The sequence below is a fragment of the Vulpes lagopus genome, chromosome 1 (assembly GCF_018345385.1).
Source record: "Vulpes lagopus strain Blue_001 chromosome 1, ASM1834538v1, whole genome shotgun sequence".
Lineage (NCBI taxonomy): Eukaryota > Metazoa > Chordata > Mammalia > Carnivora > Canidae > Vulpes > Vulpes lagopus.
In genome coordinates, this window is record NC_054824.1 from 122045659 (window position 1) to 122065372 (window position 19714).

General features: G+C 37.5%; 1 protein-coding gene across 2 annotated transcripts in view; it reads right to left on the bottom strand.

Moving 5' to 3' along the window:
* OSBPL1A (oxysterol binding protein like 1A) overlaps nt 1–19714 on the bottom strand; it is a 227395-nt gene that overhangs the window by 167993 nt on the left and 39688 nt on the right. For both annotated transcript variants that reach the window (XM_041742615.1, XM_041742622.1), the window contains exon 5: nt 2436–2547. In XM_041742615.1, the coding sequence (XP_041598549.1) occupies nt 2436–2547 (112 nt within the window). The remainder of the gene's footprint in view (nt 1–2435; nt 2548–19714) is intronic.

The following is a 19714-nucleotide window of genomic DNA, read 5'->3' on the forward strand; positions in this document are numbered from 1 at the left end:
TCCTACTGTGATGCACTGGTGAAAGATACAACCTCTCCATTCCTGCCATAAACCCATATCCTGAATTTAATTATATGAAAAGCAAAAAAAAAAAACAAAACAAAACGAAACAAAAACAAAAACAAAGATCTACAAATAATTCTACAATCCACCTTCTTCAAAATGGTCAAGATCATGACAGACAAAAGCTAAGGAATTATTCTAGATAAAGGGCACTAAAGTAATGTGACAACACAATGAGATTCTGGATTGGATTATGGATTGAAGGGGAAATTCTACAAAGAACATGTGGGCAACTGACAAAAATCTGAATATAAATTATATGTATTATATTAGTATTTTCTGAAATTGATCATTTTAGTGTGATTATATAAGAAGATATCAAAAAAAAAAGAAGATATCCTTGTTCTTAAAGGATACACACTGAAATATTTAGAGCTAAAGAATTAGTGACTGTAAATTACAAACCTGCAAAAAAACTAAAATTAATAAATAACATTAAATAACATATAAAAGGATGTGACTGGTGAATCTAAATAGAGGACATGTTCATGTCCTATTCTTGAAACTTTCCCATAGGTTAGAAACTTTTCAAAATAAAATGAAAGACAAATATTTGGTATGTAGAAGAAGGTATTCCTCTTTAGTGCCTGACAAGTAGTAATCTACCCTTGTCCAAGTAACTCCAATCATGCGAACTCACTATACCTTGAAATGCAACCCAAGCCATTATTACATGCACAGGACCGAAAGATAACTCCTGGCACTCCACCAACTTAGTCAACCTGGCTCTGGTCTGGCACAAATAAGACCACAATGTAACAGTTCTTTTTTTTTTTTTTTTTTGTAACAGTTCTTTATATACTTAAGTATGATTTGGTTGTGACTATTTCCTATCTCTAATGTATTATCCCACCATGTGGTTTCTGTTCTACTTATAGTCTTCGAAGTTAGATGCACTCCCTGAAGTCTGGCCCATTTGAGGCTATATGCACAAATTCTGTCTGGCTAATGTGATCTCATCAGAGCAGAATCAATTAAGTTTCTACTTCCATTTCCCAGGCTGGCAGCACCTTATTAGCTGACAAATCATAATGTCCATAAGTCAACTAGGCCCTTGTCCTTATCAGTTCTGGATTTGGGGAGGCAGTAAAACAGGTCTTTATGATTGGCCCCCATCAAATGGCAACTTGTCAGGCTAAACTAACATTCCACTCTGATAGGAGAACCTCAATTCCAGGTTCTCGTCTTGTTACAATTAACACGACAGGGGCACTTGGCTGGCTCAGTGGGTTGAACATGCAATTCTTAATCTCAAGGTCATGAATTTAAGCCCTATGTTGAATACAGAGATTACTTAAAAAAATAATAAGATGACAGGACACAGTCAAAAACAGGACCTCGTCCTCTCAGATCACAAATACTAAAGGGCAGGGATCACATGTAATATGTGCAATCTCCCCCAAATCACATAATATAGAACCTTACAGAAGATGTTTTACGTTGATATGCTTGTTCATTTTAAATGGAAGGGTTTTATTACAAAAGCAAGAGTGAGTTAATACAGTGAACTAAGGATTCTGAACAAGCAGACATTATTTGAACTGGAAAACAAGAGAACATTTTAGTTTTCAGGAACAACTGGAAAGCAGTAAAAAGATACTGGTTTTTACATAGCTAAAAAATACTAATTAAGAAATACCCTTTAAATACAAAATTAACTTGCCTTTCTCCGAATTACAAAGCAAAAAAACACAAGATATGTGCTTTCTATTATAAAGTAGAAATTAAGAAATCTCTTCTCTAGCATAGAAATACTACCAAAAAAAAAAAATAATAATAGTAATTATAGCAAAGTCGTGGCCATTCAGAGGACGGCCTAACACATGAGTCTCCCAACATAAGCATCATAATGTTTGTTTTGTTCTTAGAAAAACTGTTCCAAGTTATTGCAGACTCCTATCTTCTTTAACACAATTTAATACCTGAAGTTCCTAACAATGATGCTGATCCATCAAGAAATTACTGTTGGCTGCTGTCCTACAGTGACATCCTCAGGACAATGGAGCCAGCCAGATGGTCTTCCCTGCTAGCTGCACTTCCTGCAGCTTCTCTAGCCTGCACTTCTGTATTCCTTCATTATGAGGCTTCTGCAGCTCACTAGCCATATTCCTTCTCAGGTTTCTCCTTTTCTACGCTTTATTTTGTTAAAGGTTTGATCATACAACATAATGGCAAGTTTTAAAAATGTTTTAGTTTGAGGGTGTGAGGAAACTCCTAATTTTGTGGCTAATCAAAGACTCCAAAGAGTACCTTATCATTAGAGCATAAGCTCAGTGTCATCTATTTGGGTATCCCAGAAGCTATCTACATACATTTTTTACCTTGCCAATTGCTAAAGTAAATGCTTTTATATTAAGATCCATAATGTTTACCTTCAAGCATGTTTCTGATTTCTTTGTCATAAGTGACTTCTTTTGCTGTCTGTCCACTCCCATTAACAACAGTAGCATCTGCATTATATTCTAAAAGAAGCATTACCAATTCCTAAAAAAAAAAGCAGAGAAACTGTTTTTAGCTATTAAACTAACTTTATTGTATGATATCCCTTTTCTTAATTACTAATTACTGCTAAGCTTCTATAACCACCACCAGTACCACAGGAATCCATGTAGCACATCAATTATGTATACAGTAAGGGATTACACTAACTACAAGAAGCTCACTGCAGCCCATCCTTGCATAACACACAATTGAATAGTGCAGGTCCACTCAGATGCACATTTTTTAAATAAATACAACACACTACCGTAAATGTATTTTCTCCTTAGTATTTTCTTAGTACTGTCTTTTCTCTAGCTTCCTTTACTCTAAGAATAGAGTATGTAACACATATAACATACAAAATATGTGTTGATTAATTGTGTGTGTTATCAGTCTTCCGGTCAACAGCAGGCTCTTAGTAGTTAAGTTTTGGGAGTCAAAGTTACATGTAAATTCTCAACTGTGCGGGGCTCAGTGCCCCTTCACCTGTGTTATTCAAGAATCAATGGTATTACAGTTCAACTAACTGTAATAACTGAAGCTTGCCTAAACAATTGCCAATCCACAATTGACACAAACTTCTATAACTGATTTTTTAAGTAATCATCTGCTTGTTCTACCAAATTGATTCATGTAGTTAAACTAAATGTATAAGTTAACAAAGCTATTGTTAAAATTATAGCAGGTAACACATTCATTTAACATTATTCATATAACCCCTGTCGGGAAAAAAAAAACTGCCCCACAGACCTAGGTTTTTAATTGATGTGTATAAGATACAGAACATCATCTTCTAATGTGATTCATATAGACTGATAGGATACACCACCAAAGGAATGGCTTGTAATGAAGCAAACAATCTCCTAAAAAAGTATTCAACAACAAACCATCATTCACATTTACTCTAAGCAGTTAACTGCTTTTAGGAATTTCAAACTAATTGGTAACATATGTAAGTCCAGTACCACTGGTACAGTTCATTTATACAACAGGGCAGGAGAAATGCAGAACAATGCAAATTTGCAGAAGCATATTAGAGATTTGATGTTTAATGTTACTGGAATGTATACACCCACAGAGAGAGATGGTGGCAACATGTCCTCTTTCATTCTACATGAGGGCAACATGAAACAGTGCTATTCTAATGGTCAGGCTGATTGTGCACTGATATATACAGAGTGATATCCTGTGTCATTACATGTTATGTTTATCCATGAGTTACATTTTTCCTTTTGGTTAAAAAAATTTCCTATATTCTTTTCATAAATTTTTTGTACTAAGAAATGCTTGAATACATCTAAAAAGCACAAAATAAGTAGAAAACAAAATACTCATCATCCTAGTCACTACATAACCACTATAAACATTTTGGTGTATTTCTTTGTAATCATTTTTCTTATGCATAAGTTTGAGACTTTTTTAAAAAATATTTATTCATTTGAGAGAGAGAGAGAGAGAAACCGTGAGTTGAGGGAGGGGCAGAAGGAGAAAATCTTCAAGCAGATTCCCCCATGGACTCTGGAGCCCGATGTGGAGCTCAATCTCACAACCCATGAGAAATCATGGCTTGAGACGAACCAAGATTCAGATCCTGACAGAGCCACCCAGGCTCCCCTGAAGCTGTTTAAAAAAAAAAAATTATTTATTTATTTATTCATGACAGAGAGAGAGAGAGAGAGAGAGAGAGAGAGAGGCAGAGACACAGGCAGAGGGAGAAGCAGGCCCCATGCCGGGAGCCCAACACGGGACTCGATCCCGGGACTCCAGGATCACGCCCTGGGCCAAAGGCAGGCGCTAAACCACCGAGCCATCCAGGGATCCCCTTGGAGCTGTTTTTTTAAATATAATTTTGCTTATATGACAGTTGCTTGTGTGATACCCCCATTTTCTAATATATCATGTATTTTCCAGGATATAGTATTTATGTAGTTGTCTATATAATACATTATTGTAATACAGCTAACTACTATTCTATAAAATATATTACATTTAAAAATAGAAAAATGATTGTCTAATATTTTAATAAAATGAATTCTAATAAAATCTTAGCATTTCCTATCATCTTAAGGGTAGCATTTTGGGGTAAGTGTTTTTGTACTAGAAAAGAATGTAAAACAACCTACAGAGTGATAGAAAATATTTATAAATCATATATCAGATAGAGGACTTGTATCCAGAATAAACCACTTTTACAACTCAATAAAAAGACAATCCAATTTAACAATAGGCAAACATAAAATGAATAATTGGAAAACTAAGAAAAACAATGCCATTTACAGTGGCATCAAAAGAAATAAAATGCTTAGCAATAAACTCAACCATGAAGGCAAAAAGACTTGGACCCTAAACCTTTAAGACCTGGCTGAAGGGAATTAAAAACAGCATAAATGCAAGGCAGCTAGTACACACAGGTAGTAAGATTTAAAATTTATATTAAGATATGCAAACCACCCAAAACAATCTATAATAAATTCATTGCAATACCTTTCAATTCCTATGGAATCTCAAGGGACCCTGAAAAGCCAATCAGTACTTGGTGGGGGGGGGGGGGGGGGGGGGGCGTAGATAAGATGGAGATCTCACACTGCCTAATTTCAAAACTTACCTCAAAGCTATAGTAATCAAAACTGTGGTAATGGCATAAAGACACATAAACCAATGGAACATGATAAGAGTGTCCAGAAATAAACTCTCACATATATGGTAAAATGATTTTCAATAAGGGTGCCAAGACCATTCTAAAGGAAAAATTCCAACAAATGGTGCTGGGAAAACTGGATACCCACCAAGCAAAAAAAAAAAAAAAAAAAAAAGAAAGAAAGAAAAAAGAAAGAAAAGAAAGGAATCAGATTTGTACCTTACCCCATATACAAAAATTAAAGCAAAATGGACCAAGACCTAAATTTAAGATCTAAAACAATAAACACCCTAAAAGAAAACAGCAAGAAAGTTTCAAGACATTGGATTCTATAAAGATTTTTTTTTCTGGCTATGCTACCAAAAGCACAGGCAAAAAAAAAAAAAAAAAAAAAAAGAAAGAAACTGGACTATATTAAAATTTAAAACCTTGTACCTCAAAAGGTATACACCAAGAGAGTGAAAAGGTAATCCAGAGAATAGAAGAAAATATTTGCAAATCATATATCTGATAAATGTATATCCAGGATATATAAAGGACTGCTAAAACTCAACAAAAAAACCTAATCTGATTAAAAAATGTGCAAGGAATATGAAAAGGCTGCATACTATATGATTCCAAATAGAAGACATTCTGGAAAAGGCAAAACTAGAGACATTAATAAAAAAAGATCAGTAGTTGCCAGAGGCTAGGATAAGGAGAAGAATAAGTAAGAAGAGCACAGAGGCAGTGGAAATACTCTGTAAAATGGTATAATGATACATGCATATTATATATTTGTCCTAATTCAAACAGGATTGAACCTAAGGTAAACTATGGACTATGGGCAGTTGTGTTAACACAGGTTCATCGGCTGTAACAAATGCAGGTTCATCAGCTGCGACTGGTGGTTGCATTCTGGTGGAGGATGCTGATAATGGGGGAGGCTGTGCATGTGTAGGGATAGAGCACATGTAAGAAATCTCTATCTTCCTCTGAATTTTGATATCAACATGAAGCTGCTCTATAAAATTTAAGTCTTCAAATTTAAAAAAGTATTTTAAATAAATGGGCAAAGGACTTCAATGGACATTCTCTAAAGAATGGCCAATAAGCATACAAAAAGATGCACAACATTTGCATTACAGAAATACAAATAAAAACCAAATGAGATAATAATTGGTAACTATTATAATGTCTAAAATTAAGAAGGCTGATGATAACAAGTGTTGGTGAGGATGTGAAGAAACTGGAACCTTCACACAATGCTAGTGGGAATGTAAAATGGTGCAGATGCTTTGGAAAAAAATTTGACAGTTCTGCAAAATACTAAGCATAGAGATTCTATATGATGCAGCAATTCCACTACTAGGTATATATCCAAGAGAAATGAAATGAACTACAAGATCTTACACATAAATGTTCAGAGCAGCATTATTCATAGTATCTGAAAAGTGGAAACCATCCAAATGTCCATCAACTGATGAGTGGGTCAAATGTCCATACAATGGCATATTCTTTGTCAAGAAAAAACAATGAAGTATTAATATATGCCAGATCATGAATCTTGACAATATTACACAAAGTAAAAGAAGCCAGTCACAGAAGACCATGTATCCTATGATTCCATTTATACGAAATGTCCAGAATAGGCAAATTCATAGAGATAGACAGATTAGTGATATCCTGGGGTAAGTGGGAGGGGTAACAGAGTTACAGGATTACGTGGTTTCTTTTTGGGGTGATGACAATGTTCTAAAATGGATTGTGGTGATGGTTGTAGAAGACTGTCAACATATCCAAATCACTGAATTGTGTACTTTAGATGGGTCAACTGTATAGTGTATAAAATCTCAAAGTTGCTTAAAAAATTATTAGAATTACTCAAAATTGGTAGCACATGGCACATTTAAGTTAAGCAAGGTTATCTCTCATCCTATTTAATACCTCATCTAATTGTCTTATGCCATTTTTGCAACTGCACAGAGTTCAATTATCCTGATATGATCTTCAGGAAGACTATAAAAACTAACGGGGAGCTTGAATGATATAAATCCCCAAAGGGAGAGTGAATGGTATGAGCAAAGGTACAGAGAAATACCATTAGGGAAAAAGAATATACTTCAATAACATGGAAAAAGGGTACAGAAGCAACAGGGCAATGTAGAGCGTGAAGAGTTGTTACATATAATTTTAGAGAGCTCAGGTTCTCTGAATGGTAAAAGGATATGCTTGAAAGGTTTCAAAGGAATGACATCAGACCTCAAGTTAGAAAGATCGTCGGATCACTGTATGAGAAGACTTAGAGCAAAAGTTCTCAGAGTCTACTTCCCTAGACCTGCAGTATTAGCATCAACCATGAAATCTGCAGAAATGTAAATTCTCAGGCCCCATCTCAGACCCAATGAATCAGAAATGCTGAGGACAGGGCCCAGCAACCTGTCTTTTCAGAAGCCCTCAGGTAAGGAATACAAGCTTTCAGGCAAAAATGATGTTAGAAAAGGCTGTTGAAACAGCCCTGAAACAGAATTAGAAAATAGAAGGCATTTTAAGAGACCAGTGGCCGAATTTCTAATCCAGGGACATCAATGAAACACCCCAACGGCTAGGTCGGTGCTGATTTTTAATGCCTTTTTGAGTAGAAGAGGTTTTTTAATTTTAAGAGTCTGTTGCAGGATCATTATTCTTATGTTCAGGAAAAAAAGTAAGCCTAACTATGCTTCTCTATGCCAAAATTAAAGACCATCCTGACTTCTTAACCACTTTGTCCAGATGGTAAACAATGAGTTGTCATCTTTCTCTTCATCTCCCAGGATCTGGAATTCCTAATCCAGTCCTGCGTAGTCAGTGGTGCTCTATGGAAGTCTGGCTCCATCCACTTCCTCCTCAGAGGCACGCCTTCCATCGGCTGAAGATGTGGTTCTCTTCTGAGCCTTCCATGGCTCTCCACACTCTTGTAATTCACTTACCATGCTGAAGCTCTCACCATTATGCAAGACCCTCCACAAGAAGGAAACCAACTTAGATAATGAATAGCAAAGGGATCCCCAAATCAGAGCTGACATTAGGATACTGACTGGGAATCCCTGCACAGGGTAGAATTAAATTCTAACTACAAAATTAGAAAATTGGAGAGATTAGAAAATCAGGGACACAGAAAGTCCAGGTAAAAAGTAGGGAATTTGTTCTCCAGTGGAGACAGCAAAAAGGAGGATTTAAAGTAAAATGTATTTCAATGACCAACTCAAATACTGTATAAGGAGCATATGTAGAGGAAGAAGAGTATCACTTTAGAAACATGAAATTTCAAGATAACCTGAGGGCAGGTAAGTGTGCCCACCATGCAGCAGAACAGAGGATGTTGATGCCTGGAGAGAAGTAGGAGGTCAAAACACAAATTTCTACATAATCTCCCAGGGAAAATAATGAAGCTATAAAAGTACATGGGTTTTGTTATGGGGAAAGTTTCAAGGGAAAAGGGAAGGATGGTTTAAAAGAAAAAAAAAGTCAGAGGAATACCCATAATGAAGGATAAAGGAAAAAAGACAGGAACAATAAAAGTAGCCAGATATGCAACAAGACCATACAACATCTTCTCCCAGATAAGTGATCACCTTTGTTAGAATATAGGTACAGAAAAACTGAAAACAGAAAGCCTTCAAAATAGTAAACCACTGATGACCTTTAAGAAAACTATCTGTTCATGAGGAGAGCCAGGACAAAGACTATAAAGAATCAAAATAATCAAGGGCTAAGGAAGTTGAAAAAGGAAAAGTAGATACATTTTAATAATATTCTTTAAAATTCAGAACTAAAACATGCATCTTGCTCAGAGAAGGTACCCTTCCAACCCTGCCTCAAGTAGCATTTACCCACTAAGAAGAGGAGTATTTACTTTGAGCCTGATACCCTGTCTTTTTCCTTCTTTAAAAAAAAGAATAGGCACCACATTGTATGTTAGGTCTACTAGTACAAAGGTTAGAGCAAAACAAAATTAACGTAACTGTGAACCACGCCCCTAAACTGCCCTAATCCACTCTGCTCTGCAAACTGTCATTCCCTCACTGTACCATTTTTCTTTTTTAAAGATTGTTTTTATTCTTTCATGGGACACACAGAGAGGCAGAGACATAGGCAGAAGGAGAAGCAGGCTCCCTGCCAGGAACCCAATGCAGGACTCAATCCTAGGACCCCATGATCATGACCTAAGCCACAGGCAGAGGCTCAACCACTGAGGCACCAAGAAGTCCCTCACTGCACCATTATTATGCGCTCATCAGACAACTCACCTAACTCAGATGAAACACTTGAAAAACTTCCATACCCAGGCTGTTTTTTTAGTAACAGCTTTAGGACACAATTCACATACTATAAATTTCACCCTTTTAAAGTGCACAATTCTGTGGCTTTTAGTAAATTCAGAGTTGTGTACCATTATCACTAGCTCATTTCAGAATATTTTATCACCCCAGAAAGAAATCTTACCCATTAACCACTCCCCAAACCTCTTTTCCCTAAAGCTCTGGCAACCACTAACCTACCTTCTGCTTCTATAGATTTGCCTGTTCAGAGTATTTCTACAAACAGAATTATTCAATATGTGGCAGCCTTTTGTGTCTGGCTTCTTTCACTCAGCACATTTCCAAGGTTCCTTAGTGCTGCAGCATGTATCAGTACTCTATTCCTTCCTGCTGCTGAGTAAGACTCCAACCATATGGGTATACCACATTCTATGTATCCCTTAAAGATTTAACAAATATTTAGTCTGTATCCACCTTTGGGCTACTATGAATAATGATGCTATGACCATTCCCATGTTGATTGCTAAAGCTTTTTTTCTTCCTGTAAAACTAATCTAACTTCAGGGGCGCCTGAGTGGCTTGGTCGTTTAAGTGTCCAACTCTTGATTTCAGCTCAGGTCATGATCTCACAGTTCTAAGATTGGACCCCATCTCTGGCTCTGCACTGGGCATAAAGCCTGCTTGGAATTCCCTTTCCTCCCCCCTCTGTCCCTCCCACCCCCTCCCTTTAAAAAAAAGTCTACTTTTAACAGAAATTCCACATGAAAATTTTACGTCTTGTAAAGCAATCTCAACATAGGTTTCATGTTTCAAAGTTAGAAAAAAGAAATAACTTCCATAAATTATGCTCATTGAACTCTTAGAATTCAGGAGTTCAAGAAACCTACTTCAATAATGAGCTGTAACTTCAATATAATTCTAAGGAAAATAGCAGAATATTTTATGGGGAGAGGGGCTTCATTATGTGGATACACTGTATTAGAGAAAGCAGGGAGATGTGTTATAATATTTCAAATATAGCTATCAAAAAATATGCCATGCATGTATGGCCAATTTATAACAAAGGAGCCAAGAACACACAATGGGGAAAGGACAGTCTCTTCAATAAATGGTGCTGGGAAAACTGGTCACATGCAAAAGAATGAAACTGGACCACCATATCACACTATATACAAAAACTAGCTCCCACCCAGAAACCATTAAACTCGGGATCCCTGGGTGGCGCAGTGGTTTGGCGCTTGCCTTTGGCCCAGGGCGCGATCCTGGAGACCCAGGATCGAATCCCACATCAGGCTCCCGGTGCATGGAGCCTGCTTCTCCCTCTGCCTGTGTCTCTGCCTCTCTCTCTCTCTCTATGACTATCATAAATAAATAAAAATAAAAAAAAAAAAAAGAAACCATTAAACTCCTAGAAGGAAACATAGGTGGTAATCTCCCTAACATGTCTTGGCAGTGATTTTTTAGATTTGACCCCAAAAGTAAAAAATTAAAAATGAAAAGTTAAAAAAAAAAAAAAGCTTCTGCACAGCAAAATAAACCATCCACAAAATGAAAAGGGAACCTACTGAATGGGAAAAAAATATCTGCAAATTATGTATCTGATAAGTTAATATCCAAAGAGTTCCTACAACTCAATAGTAGAAAAACAATCCAATTAAAAGATGAGCAGGGATCCCTGGGTGGCGCAGCGGTTTGGCGCCTGCCTTTGGCCCAGGGCGCGATCCTGGAGACCCGGGATCGAATCCCACATCCGGCTCCGGGTGCATGGAGCCTGCTTCTCCCTCTGCCTATGTCTCTGCCTCTCTCTCTCTCTCTCTCTCTCTCTCTCTCTCTCTGTGACTATCATAAATAAATTAAAAAAAATAAAAAAAATAAAAAAGATGAGCAGAGAGGGGGTGCCTGGATAGGCATCTGACTCCTGGTTTCAGTTCAGGTCATGATCTCAGGGTCGTGGGATCAAGCCCCATATCGAGTTCCATGCTCAGCATGGAGTCTGCTTAAGATTCTCTCCCTTTGCCCCTCCCCCTACTGGAACTCTCAATCCAAAAATAAAAATCTAAAAAAAAAAAAAGAAAAAAAAAGATGAGTAGAGAATTTAAAGAGACATTTTTTGAAAGAAGACATACAGATGGTTGACATACACAAAAAGGACGTTTATCACTAATCATCAGTAAATATAAATCAGAACCACAATGAGATCACCTCACACCTCTGAGAATTATAGTTACCAAAATAACAAGTGTTGGTGACGATGTAGGGGGAAAAAAGGGAATTTGTGTGCACTGTTGGTGGGAATGTGAACTGGTACAGCTAAGGAAAATAGTATGGAAGTTCCTCAAAAAATTAAAAATAGAACTACCATATGATCAGGCAATTGCACTTCTGGATATTTATTCTGGGTATTTCTGTAGAAAACAAAAATACTAACCAAAAAAAAAAAAAAATCAGCATACCTACATTCACTGCAGCATTATTTACAATAGCCAAGATACGGAAACAACCTAAATGTCCATCAATGGATGGATGGATAAAGGAATTGTAGTACATACATAAAATGGAATAATATCCAGCCATTAAAAAGAAAGTGATGTTGCCATTTGCAAAAATATGGATGGAACACAAGGGCATTATGCTAAGGGAGTAAGTCACAGAATAAAAACAAATACTTTATGTTACTTATAGAAATCTAAAAACAAAATGAAACTCATAGAACAGACTAATGACTGCCCAATTCAGGAGATAGGGGATGGGCAAAATGAGCAAAGGTGATCAAAAGGTACAAAATTTCCAGTTATAAAGTAAATATGTAATTGGGATGTAAAGTACAGCACGGTGGCTAATAGTTAATACTGTACTGAATATGTGAAAGTTGCTAAAAGACCTTAAAAGTTCTTACAAGAAAAAAAAATGTAACTGTATGGTGACAGATGTTAACTATATACTTATTGTGATTATGCAATACATAATGAACCTTATATAATGAACCTTATGTTGTACATCTGAAATTAGTATGTTACAAATCAATTATACCTCATTTTTTAAAAAAGATTTTAAGTAATCTCTACACCCAACATAGGACTTGAACTCACAACCCCAAGATTAAGAGTCGCATGTTCCACTGATTGAATTAGCCAGGCACTCCAGTTATACCTCAATTTTTTTAAAAAAAGTTCTACTTTTTAAAAACTAGAGACTTAAAAGGGTAAGTTTTAATTATCCAATATCCATACACATGGAAACAATTTCCCAAACTTAGGCAAGTAAAGTATTCCTCAAAATCCAAATTTTTACTAAAAAACATCAACAGAGGTACATCTGAAAAATGATGCATGACTTCCTAGGATCATAATAAGAGCAAATTTAAGGCTAGATTTTATATTTAAAAAGACAATTATTTCTAAATAAATGAAAGATATAATGATACCCAATATTCAATTAACATTTACTATGTAATTATGTAACAGACACTGTTCTAAAAGTTTTACTTTTATTAACTCATATAAATTTTCACAAAAATCCTAGGAGATAGATACTATTATAACACCTCTTTTCAAAGATGGGAAATCTGGGGCGCCTGGGTAGCTCAGTCAGTTAAGCATCTGCCTTCAGCTCAGGTCATGGTCCCAGGGTCGAGTCCCACATTAGGCTCTCTGCTTCTCCCTCTCCTTCTGCTGTTCTCCCTGCTTGTGCTCTCTGGCACACACACTCTCTCTCTTAAATAAATAAAATCTTCAAGAAAAATTAAAAACAAAGATGGGAAATCTGAAGCACAAAGGTCTGTACGTGTTATACAGTTACATGAAATCATGAAAAAGGTACAAAGACATACCAATCTACTATACAAGTTCAACAAACTTCAACCTACAATGAAGCCCACAAGTGAGCAAGTCTTACTCATACTTACTGAACCTCTACAAGTTTTGAGAAATGTCACTCTTAAACATGAATCGATAGCCCATTACAACTTGAGATTTGAGATCTGATCAGCGCACAAAGGACTGAGACAGAGGAAAAAAAAAACCAAAAAACTTGAGACAAAAATGGAGAAAACCTTTAAAAAACCCATAATATCCTCAGAAAATGAGATTATTTCTTTGTTAAGAAATAAAGACTACAAAAAAGAATATTCAGAGAAAAATATTCTTTAAAATTAACAAATTAAATATTCAATAGAAAGACTAGACGGTGGATTTGACAATCACTTTCAAAAAACAGGGGTGGGGTAAATAACTAAGAGAATATAGGTGAAAAAAAATCAAAAAATTAGTACAAAATTAATCATGAAGGTCTTTTATCTATAAGGTAACCTGGAATTCCAAAAAGATAAAACTGAATAGAAATACACATGCACAGCCACATGTAGATTTTTTTTTTAAGAGGCCACACACAAAGTAAAATCTTAAAGTTTTTTTTGTTTTTTTGCCTTTTTAAGAAAGAAGATTGATTGATTGATTGATTGATTGATTGACTGACTGACTGAAGAGAGAGAGAGAAAGAATCTCAAGCAAACTCCATGCTGAGCACAGAGCCCAACATGGGGCTTGATCCCACAACCCTGAGATGATGACCTGAGACAAAACTAAGAGTGGGATGCGTAACTGACTGGCTTCCCAAGTGCCCCTTAAAGACTGCTAAGACATGCTAAACATTAACTGCTACATGTAAGGCACAGACACACGATCGACTTAACACTTAGGTATCACAGTCTCTGATGTTGCCACAAGAAAAGACTGTTTCATAAATTAACTGGGACCTGCACATTCCACCTGGAATTTAGAAAGCTGGAAAGTGCATCACCCTCCTTTAAATAAAATTTTTAAAAAAGAGGAAAAGACAGATCATCTACAAAATGATTACTTTGCCTGAACCCAGGCAACTGAGATGGCATGACAACCAACTGCAGATCTTATTTTTTGGTGTTTTTTCACACAAGTTGAAGGTTCACAGCAACCCTGCATCCAACAAGTCCATCAGAACCATTTTTCCAACAGCATTAGATTACTTCATGTTTCTGTGTCACATTTTGCTAATTCTCACATTATTTCAAAAACTTTTCACTATTTTTTTTAAGATTTTATTTAAGTCATGAGAAAAACACAGAGCATGAGGCAGAGAAGGAGGCTCCCTGCAGGGAACCTGATGCAGGACTCAATCCCACGACCCCGGGATCATGACCTGAGCCAAAGGCAGACGCTCAACCACTGAGCCACCCAGGCGCCCAAACCTCTTCACTATTATTATATTTGTTATAATGATCTGTGATCACTAATCTTTAACATTACTATTGTTATTGTTTTGGGATACCATGAATCATGCCCACGGAAGACAGCAAACTTATCAATAAATGTTATGTGTATTTTGATGGCTCCAGGGATCAACCACTCCCCATCTCTTCCTCCTGTGGCCTCCTCCCTAGTCCCTGAGACACAATATTAAAGTTAGACAATATTGAAGTTAGTAACTCTACAATGACCCTTAAAGGTTCACTCAAGTGAAAGAGTCACGCACCTCTCTCTTTAAATCAAAGGTCAGAAATAATTAAACTTAATGAGGAAGACATGTCCACAGCTTGGATAGTCTGAAAGTTAGGCTCTTGGGCCAAACAGCCAACAGTTAGTACAAAGGAAAAGTTCTTGAAGGAAATTAAGAGTGTTACTTCAATGAACATACAGTAATAGAAAATGAAACAGCCTTATTGCTGAGACAGAGACAAGTCTGAGTGGTCTAAACAGATGATCAAATCAGCCACAACATCCCTTAAACTGAAGCCTAATCCAGAGCAAGGCCCTGGTTCTCTTCAATTCTATGAAGGCTGAGAGAGGTGAGGAAGCTACAGGAGAAAAATCTGAAGCTGGCAGAGGGGAGTTCATGAGGTTTAAGGAAAGAAGCCGTCTCCATGACATCATAGTACAAGGTGGAGCAGCAAGAGCTGACAGAGAAGCTGCAGCCAGTGTTCCAGAAGCTCTAGCTAAGGTCACTAATGAGTGGTTATACTAAACAACTGATTTCTAACCTAGATGAAACAGCCTTGTTTTGGAAGAAGATGCCATCTAGACTTTCACAGGTAGAAAGAAGTCAATGCCTGGCTTCAAAGCTCCAGAGGACAGGCTGGCTCTCTTGTTAGGGGCTAATGCAGCTGGTGACTTAAGCTGAAGCCGTCATTGACCACTCTGAAAATCCTAGGGCCCTTAGGAATTACGCTAAATCTCTGTTTTGATATTTGCTCTACAAACAAAACAACAAAGCCTAGATGACAGAATATTATTTTACAAATGGCTGACTAAATATTTTAAGTCCACTGTTGAGACCTACTGCTCAGGAAAAAAGATTCTTCCCAAAATACTACTGCCTATTAACAATGCACACCTGGTTACCCAAGAGCTTTGATGGGGATGTACAACAAAATTAAGATTGTTTTCATGCCTGCTAACATAACATCTATTGAGCCCATAGATCAAGGAGTAATTTCAACTTTAAGTCTTAGGACTAAAAAAAATACATTTCTTAAGGCCCTAGCTACCACAGTGATTCATTCCTCTGATGGATCTGAACAAAGTAAATTGAAAACCTTCTGGAAAGGAATCACCGCTCTAGATGCCATTTAGAGCATTTGAGATTCAAAAGCACCAGCCAAAATACTATCAACATTAATAGGAGTTTGGAAGAAGTTGATTCCAACCTCATGGGTGACTTCAAGGGGTTTCAGACTGGAGGAAGTCCCTGCAGTTGTGGCAGAAACAGCAAAAGAACTAGAATCAGAAGGGAGACTGCACTGCTGCAATTTCATGATAGAAATTTCAAAGATGAGTTTCTTCTTATGAATGAGCAAAGAAAGCAGTTTCTTGAGATAGAATCTACTCCCAGGGAAGATGCTATGAAGACTGAAGTGACAACAAATGATCTAAAACACTACATAAACTTAGCTGATGGCAGAGTTTGAGAAGATTTTGAAAGAAGTTCTACTGTGGGTAAAATGCTATCAAACAGCATCACATGCACAGAGAAATGGTCTGTGAAAGGAAGAATTAATCTATGTGGCAAATTTCATTTTCTCCTATTCAAACAAACTGCCAAAGCTATTCCAATCTTCATCAATCACCATCAGCATGGAGGTGGGATCCTCCCCCAGCAAAGAGATTATGAGTCACTAAAAGCTCAGATGACAGCCTTTTTTAGCAATACAGAATTTTTAATTATGGTATATACATTGTTTTATTAGACCTAATGCTTCTGCACACTAAATAGACTATAGTATAAACATAAATTTTATATGCACTAGGATACGAAAAAGTTCATTTGACTTAACTGTTTTAATATTTGCTTTATTGAAGTTATCTGGCAACAAACCTGCAATATCTTTGAGATATGCCTATAGTCTGAAATCTAAGGAAACTGCCCTCAAGTAAGCACTTGCTCACCCATGGTAGGTATGAGAGTAAGACAGGGGCTGCCAAACAAGCAGATAAAGGAACTGAGCTGCAAATTTTAATGAACTGCTACCTGCTGAAACACTAACATAAGGATATAGAACCTCTACGAACCACAGGTATAAGGGAAACTCCTATCCACCTGCAGACTCTTCTCCATGGGCCTCCACCTGGTGCTTAAAAAAAAAGGGGGGGGGCAGGGGATGGGGATTCCGGCAGGTGATCAGAGAAAGCCTTACCCTTGATGATGCAGGCACAGAGGAGGGAGCTACCACTGCTGCAGAGAAGGCTTATAAAGCCTGAGGCAAGCCTTTCTGCCTTATGTTATTCCTTGAAAAATATCACTGCTGTGAAAAGGCAGCAAATCTTTCATCCACAAGGCACAGTGAAGACCCTTTCAACCAAGGAGAGAGACAGGAAACAATCAAGGATCCATACATTAAAGGTCTCCTATTACTGGAGGAGCAGGATCACTGATAAAGAACTATCTAAGAAACTCCTGTCCCTTACACAGGGACAAAAGGCCTAAGATGTATAGGCTCGACCAGGACAACTGCAACTCACTCTGTCCCCTCCTCTCACCCCAAGACTACCAAGTACTGAGAACAAGCAAGAGTACTCAATTAATGAGGGAGAGGCAACAGCCATGGAGAGAAATGCTCTCTGAGGGACAAGGCATGCTAGGAAGGCCTCAAGCTTAGGGTGAAGTAGGAACATCAAGGGGAAAAAAAAAAAACTCTCCAGAAAAATCAGCCTACAACATACACGCGGAGGCAATACCAAATTTGGAAATAGAAATCTGAAGCCATTGGTACACAGAAGGTAACCATGGCAACAACAAAACACAAGTTCAGATGTGCTCCAGACTAGACTGATCCAACCTCCCACACTAAGACGTATGCCCATTTCCAAGCCCAAACTATTTACCTGTCTCTACTAGCTTACACACAGTTTAACATTCCAATAAAAATTACCAGACACACACACAAAACAGAAAAAAAACGATCCACTGTCAAGAGACAAAGCAATCAACAGGATGACACAGAAATGACCAAAATGCTGAAATGATCAGACACAGAATTTAAAGTAACTATGATTATTACATTAAAAGGTCTAGTTGAAAAGGTGGACTACATACATAATGAGAGAATTTCAACTGAAGTGGAAACTATTAAGAGAGGAAAATGCTACAAATAAAAATCATTAGTAACAGAAACAAAGAATGCTTCAATGACATCAGTAGACATCAGGGAGCACACTGGCCAAGAAAGATCAGTAAACTTGAAGACAGTATTTGGCTAACCCCTACTGACCTAAGAGGAAAAACTGAAGAGAGGGAGAGGAATGGGTCTGAAAAAAGAAGAAACAGAACTGAGCACCCAGTGGCTGTGGGGTGATACCAAGTCTAAAGAATGTGTAATAAGCTACTGAAGAATTGGTAAGACATGATACCTTCTCAAACCAGCAAGAGTATAAAAAAACAAAACAAAAAAAATAACAGATGACAGAAGTAGTATCTGCTGTCATACGCCCATGTGACTTGACCTCAGGAATGCCATTTTATTAGTCATTTCTGTAACTCTCTGCAGGCCAGTCCTCCCGATCTTACCCTGCTGAACTTGCTACAGTACTTACTGTAATTGCATCCACCTGGCTTCTGATGTGGCGGTGCCATCTCCAAGCCTCTACTATTTCAGGGTCCTATGATACACATCCCCTGCATACCCCACTGCTATTGGTGAATCAGGGCTGCAGTGTCATTTCCTGGAAGCCCTAGACTTTAGAAGACAAACCTTAATAAGGGTCTTAATGATGTTGGTGCCTTATTCACCAGTCATTTCTTCCTGCTTTGGTGAATGATGTATCCTCTAGGCCCTTCCAGGCACAAAAATAAAAAATCTGGCACAACAAATAATAAAAAATATGGCAAAAATAAAAAATATGATCTTATGTACTATGTTCAGTCTAGCAAGTCTACTTATTTAAAATCTTCTGTCTGCAAAGGCATATCTGGCATTTTGACACTTATAAGGGGCCACTGCTTTGGCTATGCTGCTAGGAATCATCCAAGTTAAAAACTCAATTTGTATTGTCAAAAAAGTCAATGATGAATGGTTAGAAGCTGAAGACAGTCTCTGAAGAAGTCATGACACCTTGTCCAGTTTCTGGACCTGAATCAATTTTGGACTGAAAACTATTGAAGGAGAGACCAGATTCTGGAAGGAAAGATTTTGCAACACCAAATCAAACGTACAAAGCCATTATTTTCCTAGACTATTCCCAAAGGGACTAATGAAACCCAAGTAGCTACACCAGGGAAAGGGGAATATCCAAACATTTCAGGAACTGTTAGGTCTAATGTCCAAGTTGACACTGATGCTGAGAGACCCCCAAGTGCCATCCGGCCCCTCTTTGAGAAAGGGGGCATACATGAGGACAAGGTAACAAATGAGACCTTAGCTCAGGTCTGGCTCATGGTACATGCAGGTCCACAATCACATCCAGAAATCACTTCCCCGGTCCGTGAATACACAATTGGAACAGACACACTTAGTTGTTGGCAGTTTCGTGTGGATTCCTGGGTGTCTAAGGGCCAGAAGGAGGGCTCTAAAATTGTCCTCCCTTGCCCCCTGGCCCAGATAAATTAAAACTAATATCTTATATGGGTTGGATCAGTGCCATCCTTGAAAACCTCAGAATGTAGGGGCATCTGGATGGCTCAGTGAGTTAAGTGCAACTCTTGATCACAGCTCAGGTCTTAATCTCAGCGTTGTGAGTTCAAGTCCCATACTGGACTCCACAATGGGCATGGAGCCTACAAACAA